The sequence below is a fragment of the Piliocolobus tephrosceles genome, chromosome 4, assembly GCF_002776525.5.
Source record: "Piliocolobus tephrosceles isolate RC106 chromosome 4, ASM277652v3, whole genome shotgun sequence".
NCBI classification, from domain to species: Eukaryota; Metazoa; Chordata; class Mammalia; order Primates; family Cercopithecidae; genus Piliocolobus; species Piliocolobus tephrosceles.
The window spans coordinates 93,592-102,957 of NC_045437.1; the positions used below are offsets into that span (position 1 = coordinate 93,592).

Sequence of the window (9,366 nt, forward strand, 5' to 3'; positions counted from 1 at the left end):
TCTCTGGAGAAGGCTCTGAGTTGACCTGTGAAGCATTCGATACTGTACCAAACAGACCAGCCAAACTCACACACACATTTCTCTGTGTGTTTAGTGGCTCAGTTACAAAATTCCACTGACTGCCCAAAACCCCAAACAAGTGCTGCAGCAGATTGCACGCCTGCAAGCTCCCCCGCGCCCGGGACCGCACGCCAGCGAAGTCCCCCGCGCCCGGGACTGCACGCCATTAGGAGCTCACCTGTCAAGACAGCATTTGAAGGGGTCATGGGGTGGCCAGAGCAGGGTAGAGCCGTCTGCCCCGTCATGCCTCTCTCAGCTCACAGGATGTGGCATAACTGGTCTACACGGTGTCTTCAGTGGTCCTAGGACATCCCCCATGGTGCCCTCTGGCGTGGAGAACAGACCCCGTGGGGTCAGACACAGCCCACCTGCCCTTCGGTTGAACCCGGCCGCAGGCCCCACTGGGTGACAGGGCTGCCTCTCCCTCTGCGGTCTGGTCCCCTGGTCCCTGACTAGGCTGACCTGGGAACAGCAGTGCCTGAGCTGGCTCTGGGGCAGCCCCTCCTCCACTGCACTGAGCAGAGCCCTCCTTGTCCCACAGGCGAGCAGCTGGATGGGGCCCCTGGACCCGGAGGCTTATCCCTCCTCACCCGTGGCTGAGTGTTTGAGGAGCTGTCACCAGGAGGCTACCTCGGTGGCTGCAGAGGCCTTCCCCGGGGCAGGTGTGGCAGTGCTGAAGCCTCAAACCCTGGGAAGGCCGTGGGCATCGCAGCGAGACCTGTGGCTGCAGTGCCCTCAGACCCGGCTCCATCTGGAAGAGGCCCTTTCTGAGGCCGCCCCAGACCCCAGCTTACCGCCCCTTGCCCAGAGCCCCCCAAAGCGTGAGTGTGCTCAGGAGGCCATGAGGAGGCCCCGTAAGCCACCCTCAGTTCCCAGCACGGACACTGAGGATGGTGCCTGGGAACCCGGCCTCCCTGGACGAGCGCTTCTGTGTGGACAGGACGGGGAGCCCCTGGGCCTGGGGCTGTGTGCTCCGTGGGACCCAGTGTCCCCCCTCGGGGGCCTTTCAGGAGCAGCGGCCACCACGGCCCACCCGCAGGACAGCTCTGCCTGCTCCTCTGAGCCCACCCAGACCCCGGCCAGCCGCCCCAGGAAACATCCCCAGAAGAAAATGGTAAAGAAAATGCAAAGTTTTGAGATACCTCAGCCTGACAGTGGCCCCAGGGACTCCTGCCAGCCAGGCCATACTGGTGTCTTCAGCAAGGGCCTGGAGGTAGCCAGCACTGTGGCCACAGAGAAGAAGCTCCTGCTGCAGCCGCAGACCAGGAGCCCCCCAGTCACTCGGAGCCGGAGTCTGTCCTCTCCCTCGGGGCTCCACCCTGCTGAGGAGGACGGGAAGCGGCAGGTGGGCAGGTGAGGTGGACGTCCCCCTCCTCTGGTCCTAGCAGCCCTTGGGGATCTAGAAACCCAAAGCCATTTCGGCATTAAACTCTGTTCTGCAAAGTAGAAAGTAAATCCACAGACATCCCTCTGGGTCCACCTGCCCGGTCCGAGAAGAAACACAATTTTAAACTAGGTATGAGTTACCTGCCCCCGTGTTCAGAAGGGACCACTGGAAACTGCGTGGATGGTGTGTGTGAACCCGCACACACTCACTCCGATGGTTAAGTAACCGTGTGACCAACTCGAGTTATTTTCAGCCCACTCACAGAAAATTACAGGCAGCAGATCAACCCCCGACACCAAGAAGAGTTAACCTTAAAAACACGTTTTAGAAAGTCTCTAGTGTTAAGGGTAAGAAGGTGCACCCGTGCGTCCATTGCCTCACTGAAGAGGCCCCTTCTCGCTTGTCGAGCCTGCACAGGGTGCATCCACTCACTGGTAAGGGTGGGCGCGCTCGGCCCCTGCCTAGGCCGGATGCCATCTGAACCTCCATCTTCTGCCCATGTGGTACTGGCCGTGAGGGCTGGAGGTGGAGAATTTCATGAGGGGCATTGTCATTTGGTTGGCTTCTGCGTCTTGGGCCAACAATCTCCAACCTTTTTGGCACCAGGGACAGGTTTCATGGAAGACAATTTTTCCACAGACTGCAGGGGTTGGGGGGATGGTTTTGGGATGAAACTGCTCCACTTCAGCTCATCAGGCATTAGATTCTCATAAGGAGCACGACACCTAGACCCCTCCCGTGCGCAGTAGCATCCGTGCTACTCCGAGACTAATGCTGCCACTGATGTGACAGGAGGCGGAGCTCAGCTGGTAACTCCCTGCCTGCCGCTCACCTCCTGCTGGGCGGCCTGGTTCCTGATAGGCCACAGATGGGCACCAGTCGGTGGCCCTGGGGGTTGGGGGCCTCTGCCTTAAGCTCCATAGAAGGGGTTTCCTCCTCATGCCCTGATCACAGGTTTAATCTGAACGGAGAAGGCCACAGAACAGTCTTCTGAAACACACCTTTAGGTTGCCAAACCTCAGTCTTTACCTTGTTAAGGGTAAAACTCTAGGTAGAACATGAGGTTCTGGTTTTTACCATGGGTGTGAGTGATCCAGGGATATCTGCCGGCTGGGCCTGAGTACAGGCTGGGCCCTTCCGAATCCGTAAGAGGAACGCCGAGCGCTGTCCCTGAGTCTCAGCAGGTGGCTGCACTGACGATTCTATCTCCACTGAGCCCGTGTTTCAGGTTTGGGAGGCAGCAGAACGCAGGAGGGGGGACCCCCACCCACCCCTGTGTGATTTCCAGCTGTTGCTGCCTAGTGAGTACATTGTCCATTTGGTCAAGACCAAATCAAGACCATCCTCATTCTGATTTTGTTTCCGGATATTTACTGAGGAGGCTTTTGTGTGGGTCACGACACTCGGCCTTCCCGCCTGTGCTGTGAGGGCCAGTTCCTGACCAGCCAGGAGGTGCTGTGTTCTCAGAAACAGTGAGAATCTGTCAAATCTGTGATGCAGGAGTGAAGGGGACAAGTTCTGCAGCTCTGCTGTGAATGGAGTGTGCGTTCAGCAGCATGTCTGCCCACAGCTGTGCTTCCCATCATTAGCTGCTTTTAAGTTTTTCCAACTTAAAAAACAAGTAAATACAAATAATGGTAGAAAAAAAATCTTCCAACTCCCATAGGTATCATTAGGATCGAGTTATTTAAGAAGGTTGGGGGTAAGATGCTATCGAGTAGAACAGAAAAGCCGTGTACCTCACTATCTATTAGGGAAGGGCCCCTGGGTCACCAGTGGCCCTTTGAAAGTGCAGTTGATGGGCGCTGTCAGAGCTGCAGAGCTGTGGGACACGCTCAGACCCCACCCCAGCAGAACCCAGAGAACCTTCTCCCGGGGAGTCCCACAGCCCGGGCCAGGCTTTGGCATTCACGCTGCCGGAGTGTGGGCCCTGCCCTCCAGGCTCAGTTGCCAAGAGGGACCAAGTGGCCACACTCCAGCCAGCTCATGAAACCAAGCCACCAGCCTAAGCATCCTGCATTCGTTTACGGTGAATGTAAAAGTGTTTTTGGATGCTTAGCATGTTTTTTAATGGGTAAAAAAAAAAAAAGAAAGAAAGAAAAATACACAAAAGAATAGCACCTGATTTAGGAAGCCCAGTTTGGGCCTCTGTAATCCCAGCACCGCAGTTCTGCATGCGAGGAACCACCTGGGCAAGCTGACCACACCGGCCAGCCCACCTCTCCACTCTCTCAGGGCAACACAAGTGGGTCCTCCGGTCCTGCCCAGCCCTGGGGATACGGAGGCAGTAAGACTCTGGGCAGCCACGGGGGAGCCCACATCTCCTGCAGATGTGTGTTGTCAGGAAGGGCTCTTCGAAGACTCAGCAGTGCAGCGGAGGCTCACCCCTCACGGGAGCAGTGCCCCTACAAAGCCTGCCCGGCAGCCCCTCCCCAGGACCCTCACTGAAGGCAGGGAGACCCCAGCGGAGGGCGGGGCAGAGGGTTCCATGGACAGCCGTCCCTGGGGCCTAGCCTGCTGTTGTCCACCTCTGGGCCGTCCTGCCCCCCCAGCCTTGCTCTCCAGCCACTGCAGCCCCCGAGTCCCCCGAAGCTGCTGCGTAAGGTGCTGAGCCCCTTGGGTCAGGAGTGACTACCGCGGAAGCTGACTCTCAAGAAAATCTCCCGGTTGGTCAGCAGTGGGCGTGGATCCGAAAGCTGTTTTCTCACAGAATTTCCACCACTGCCTTCCTTGCAGAAGCGTTGCTGCTGGAAGTGTTTGAGTCATCTTACCGCTAGAATCAAACCAGCTGGAACGAGGCCCGTGACGTTCAGTTTCAGTTAGGGAGCCTGGGAATCTCTTCCTTGGTTTCCAGGGGATCTTTCCTCTGAAAAGGCCACGATCAATAATACGGAAATGTTTCACGTGACAAGCTTCTTTTTGAAATATAGTCCTTATCTTTTCAAGTTACTGTGTATCAGGGGAGCAGCTCCAGGTAACAGGGAGAGTATGAGCGGGGTGCAGGTGAGTCTCTCCCTGCTGAGGACGTGCGGTCGGCTGGAGGGATGTTTTGTTTTTTTTTTTTTTTGGGATGGAGTCTCGCTCTGTTGCCAGGCTGGAGTGCAGTGGCTCAATCTCGCCTCACTGCAACCTCCACCTCCCGGGTTCAAGTGATTCTCCTGCCTCAGCTTCCCAAGTAGCTGGGACTACAGGTGCGTGCCACCACCCCCAGCTAATTTTTGTATTTTTAGTAAAGACGAGGTTTCACCATGTTGGCCAGGCTGTCTCTATCTCTTGACCTCGTGATCCACCCACCTCAGTCTCCCAAAGTGCTGGAATTACAGGCGTGAGCCACCACGCCCAGCCAGAAGTTTCTTTATTGTGAATCCCACATGTGCCCATGTGCCTCCGGTCCACGTGTGACCGTGCTCATACCTCCGGGTCTTCATGTGTTTCTGTCTCAGGCATGAATTGCTTTTAATAACATGTCCGTGGGGGGCCATGTGCCCCCGGGATCTGTGTCTTCCAGCAGCCGACTGAGGCACATCATGGCCGAGATGATCTCCACGGAGAGGGAGTACGTCCGGTGCTTAGGATACGTCATCGACAACTATTTTCCGGAAATGGAGAGAATGGACCTGCCCCAGGGCCTTCGAGGGAAGCACCACGTTATTTTTGGCAACTTGGAGAAGCTCCACGACTTCCACCAGCAGCACTTCCTCCGGGAGCTGGAGCGCTGCCGGCACTGCCCCTTGGCCGTGGGCCGCAGTTTCCTGAGACACGTGAGTGCAGGCCATGGCGTGGAAGACGGGTGATGTGGTGGGCGAAGCCGGTGTCAGGGAGGCGGGGCCTACAGCGCCCATGTGTCAGGAGGTTGGAATAGCTTCAGCCCAGGTCTGGGAGCTGGTCCTGACAGGATGATTAGACCAGCCAACAAACAGACGCCCCACACAGATAACCTGTGGGTCTCCAGTGCTCGGTGCTTTGCAGGTGATGTGACCAACTGCATCCCTGCTGCCCCTGGAGGCGGGGGCTCCGCGGACACCATCACACCTGTTCCACCAGCAGGCTGCTCCTTTACCACTTCCGGCTGACAGGCCAGAAGCAGTTCCCAGAATCACCTTCTGGGGAGGGGCCAGGCCTCACCCCTTCGCAGGTCCCCTGCCCCTGGGTGCCCCGTTACCTGCCAGAGGGACCAGCCTCTCCCGTTCTGAGAATTTCCTGTGAGGCTTTCAACTGGAAGCACGTTGAATGTGCAGACTCAGTGGTCTCAACTCGTCAGTCGCTTCTCAATGATGAACGTGGAATATCTCTGTATGAGAGTCTTTAATAAAGTTTTTAGGCCGGACGCAGTAGCTCACGCCTGTAATCCCAGCACTTTGGGAGGCCGAGACGGGCAGATCACGAGGTCGGGAGATCGAGAACATCCTGGCTAACACGGTGAAACCCCGTCTCTACTAAAAATACAAAAATTAGCTGGGCATGGTGGCGGGTGCCTGTAGTCCCAGCTACACGGGAGGCTGAGGCAGGAGAATGGCGTGAACCCAGGAGGCGGAGCTTGCAGTGAGTGGAGATGGCGCCACTGCACTCCAGCCTGGGCAACAGAGCAAGACTCCATCTCACAAAAAAAAAAAAAAAAAAAAAAAAGTTTTTAATTTACTCTGGAAAGAAACTGACAGGCTTTCAACAGGTGCTGAGTGCTGTGGGCAGATGGGATGTGTGTCCCAGACCACGGAGCACAAATTATCACAACGAAAACAGCCGTGGACAAAAGAAGCTCATGTTCCATCTTTTCAGTGTTCTTTCTTTTTTTTTCCCCCTTGGATACGGCGTCTTGCTCTGTCGCCCAGGCTGGAGTGCTGTGGCACAATCACAGCTCACAGCAGCCTCCGCCTCCCGCTTTCAAGTGATTCTCCTGCCTCAGCCTCTTTAGTAACTGGGACTACAGGTGCACGCCACCGGGCCTGGCTAATTTTTGTATTTTTAGTAGAGACGGGGTTTCACCGTGCTGGCCAGGCTGGTCTTGAACTCCAGACCTTGTGATCTGCCCGCCTCGGCCTCCCAAAGTGCTAGGATTACAGGTGTGAGCCACCGTGCCTGGCCTCAGCATTTTCTTAAAAGGTGCTTTTAGACATAAAGTACAGATTCATATTGACCGTAATTGTGGCAATTTTAAATGTCTTGACAGCTTTAGCTCTTGGCCATTGACCAAATCGTTCCACTGCCCCTCACGCCCTCCCAGGCCCACTGCCAGCTGTATCCTCTTCCCCTCTCAACCTCCTGGAGTCTGTGTTTTAAAGACAAATTATAGAATTCTCAGCATTGAGGCTGCAGCTGGTAAACTAGTCACCTCTGGAGCCCCCGTGCTGGGGATACTCCGATAGCATCTGTAATGAAGGACTGAGTCTCCCTTTCACCTGATCATGGTACGAACTGTACCTGGAGGGTCTTGGGACGGGAGCAGTTCCAAGTCTGACCCGGGCTGTAAGAGCCTGCCATCTCCAGGCCTGTCACTCCCACAGCCAAGCAGTCGCCTCTGCTTTTCCAGGAAGAGCAGTTTGGGATGTACGTGGTCTACAGCAAGAACAAGCCGCAGTCGGACGCCCTGCTCAGCAGCCACGGCAACGCCTTCTTCAAGGTCATCCCCTCGGCCCACCCCCCACAGCTGCCCGGCCCTCAGTCAGGCTGGAGCTGACCCTCCCACCCGGCCCTTGCAGGACAAGCAGCGGGAGCTAGGTGACAAGATGGACCTGGCCTCCTACCTGCTGCGGCCCGTGCAGCGCGTGGCCAAGTATGCGCTGCTGCTCCAGGACCTGCTCAAGGAGGCCAGCCGCGGCCCGGTCCAGGGACAGGAGCTGGGCGAGCTCCGAGCCGCCGAGATCGTGGTCTGCTTCCAGCTGCGCCACGGCAATGACCTGCTGGCCATGGACGCCATCCGCGGCTGTGACGTAAGTGCCCCAGGCGCTGGCAGCTCAGGCTAGCTGGGGGAATTTGAGGCCGTTGGTGAGAAAGTCTTGGCCCAGCAGCATAATTTTCTTGGTGATGTGCTGGCAGATTTGCCCCGGAGAAGTCCTTCAAAGCACAGCCTTCCGAAGGCTGCAGTGGAGGCTACTGGGAGGAGGGTCTTACCTGTCTGGGCAATGTCAGGGAGCAGCAAGGCTTGAGGCCCCTGGAGCCCCAGGGTTTGACAATGGCTGGCAGATGTTGGCTGCAGTTGCACAGGACATGCAAAGCAGGCTGGCTCTGAATGACTGGGAGTCTGCTTACCCGGGCTGCATTTAAAACAGGTGGATGTGGGCGCTGCACCCCAGCCCTCTGTGGCAAGGCACTAGGGTCAAGCCCCGATTCCATGGGTGTTGGGGCCCAAGATGGGCCTGCCTTCTCCAGCTGACGTGAGGTCCCACCCTCCACGGCCCTGCTCTGCCACTGGGGTGTTGCCCATCCCAGGCCCAGGGATACAGCAGCCTGCCGGAGTGGAGCCAGCACCCCCACGCACCAGCCATTTCTCAGCTCACCCATGGCCTTTGGGGCGTCTGGGGTTGGGGGCAGCTGGGGCAGCCTTCACTACACTGAGCTGCACAACCCCCACGGAGGGGCCTGGTGAGACCCACACGGCCGGTCGCAGGCAGCAGTGTGTGCGTGAGCTGCCGCGGGCCCGTATGAATGAGCCAATGCCAGCCCCTTGGCTGTTCCTCTGCAGGTGAATTTGAAGGAACAGGGGCAGCTGAAATGCCGAGATGAGTTTATCGTTTGCTGCGGGAGGAAGAAGTATCTGAGGCACGTGTTCCTCTTTGAAGACCTCATCCTGTTCAGCAAGACCCAGAAGGTGGAGGGCGGCCACGATGTCTACCTGTACAAGCAGTCCTTCAAGGTAGCACCCGCCTGGTCCGATCGGGCGCAGGCTGAGCCAGGCCCTCCAAGGGGGTCTCAGACCCTGTCTCACCTGAGGCGAGCAGAGGAACTGGGAGGGAGTGAAGCTGGGAGGAGCCACACCGCGATGTTTTGATTTCTGTGGTTCTTGGGTAAATTCTTGAAAACATTAGCCCTCCAAAATCGGCAAGGAGACGTTTGTCTTCTCCAGTCCCATGTCCAGTCCAAGGGCTGAGAAACAAGTGTCTCCTGAGTCAGAAACTGCATTGTGGATTCTTTACAGAGGTGAGCACAGGGACAGGCCTTCCCCTGGCTCTCAGAGGTGCACAGAGAGGGTGAACATGGGACGGGCCTTCCCCTGGCTCTCGGAGGTGCACAGAGAGGGCTTTGCTGATACACCATGGTGGGCAGGTTCCCACTTGTGACTTGGTTGTGCTGAGGGAGGCCAGGTCCCTCCCTTCTCGACTGAGGCCGTGAGGGTGCATGGGCTCACACACAAGCAGCCTCGCACACTCATGCATAGCCTTGCATACTCATTGACAGCTGTCCTGCACACACGCACTCTGCCTTGCACGCTCCCAGGCAGCCTCACACAGTAGTGAGCAGTGAGGTTCTGCCCACCCTGACCCATCCCACACATTTGTCATTTGGTGTCTGGGTGACGTGACCTCCAGCACTGAGGAAGTTGGGTAGCCAGTCGTTCAGAGATCTGTGTTCCTGATGGTGCTGCCACGGGTGTTTGCTGACTGCAGATGGCCGAGATCGGGATGACAGAGAACGTCGGGGACAGTGGCTCGAGGTTTGAGATTTGGTTTCGCAGGCGGCGGAAATCTCAGGACACCTACATTCTCCAAGCAAGCTCGGCAGAGGTCAAACGTGCGTGGACCGATGTCATAGGGCGGATCCTGTGGAGGCAGGCGCTGAAGAGCAGAGGTGGGAAGATGGGGGCCACAGGGCCTGCCCGGCTCAGGGGCACAGCTAGGGGCAGGGGTCAGGGCTGGCTGGGGTGAGAGCCGGGGGCTAAGTCCAGGGGCCAGGGGGCCAGGGGGCCAGGGGTCCGGGGGCCAGGG

The 9,366-nt window shown here is 57.4% G+C and overlaps 1 protein-coding gene across 1 annotated transcript in view; it reads left to right on the plus strand.

Annotated features, from left to right (window-relative positions):
* Positions 1 to 9,366, plus strand: part of PLEKHG4B (pleckstrin homology and RhoGEF domain containing G4B) — an 82,963-nt gene that overhangs the window by 66,146 nt on the left and 7,451 nt on the right. The window contains exons 13-18 of the mRNA XM_031935398.1: positions 602 to 1,413; positions 4,956 to 5,208; positions 6,975 to 7,064; positions 7,144 to 7,374; positions 8,127 to 8,297; positions 9,049 to 9,229. Of these exons, the coding sequence (XP_031791258.1) occupies positions 602 to 1,413; positions 4,956 to 5,208; positions 6,975 to 7,064; positions 7,144 to 7,374; positions 8,127 to 8,297; positions 9,049 to 9,229 (1,738 nt within the window). The remainder of the gene's footprint in view (positions 1 to 601; positions 1,414 to 4,955; positions 5,209 to 6,974; positions 7,065 to 7,143; positions 7,375 to 8,126; positions 8,298 to 9,048; positions 9,230 to 9,366) is intronic.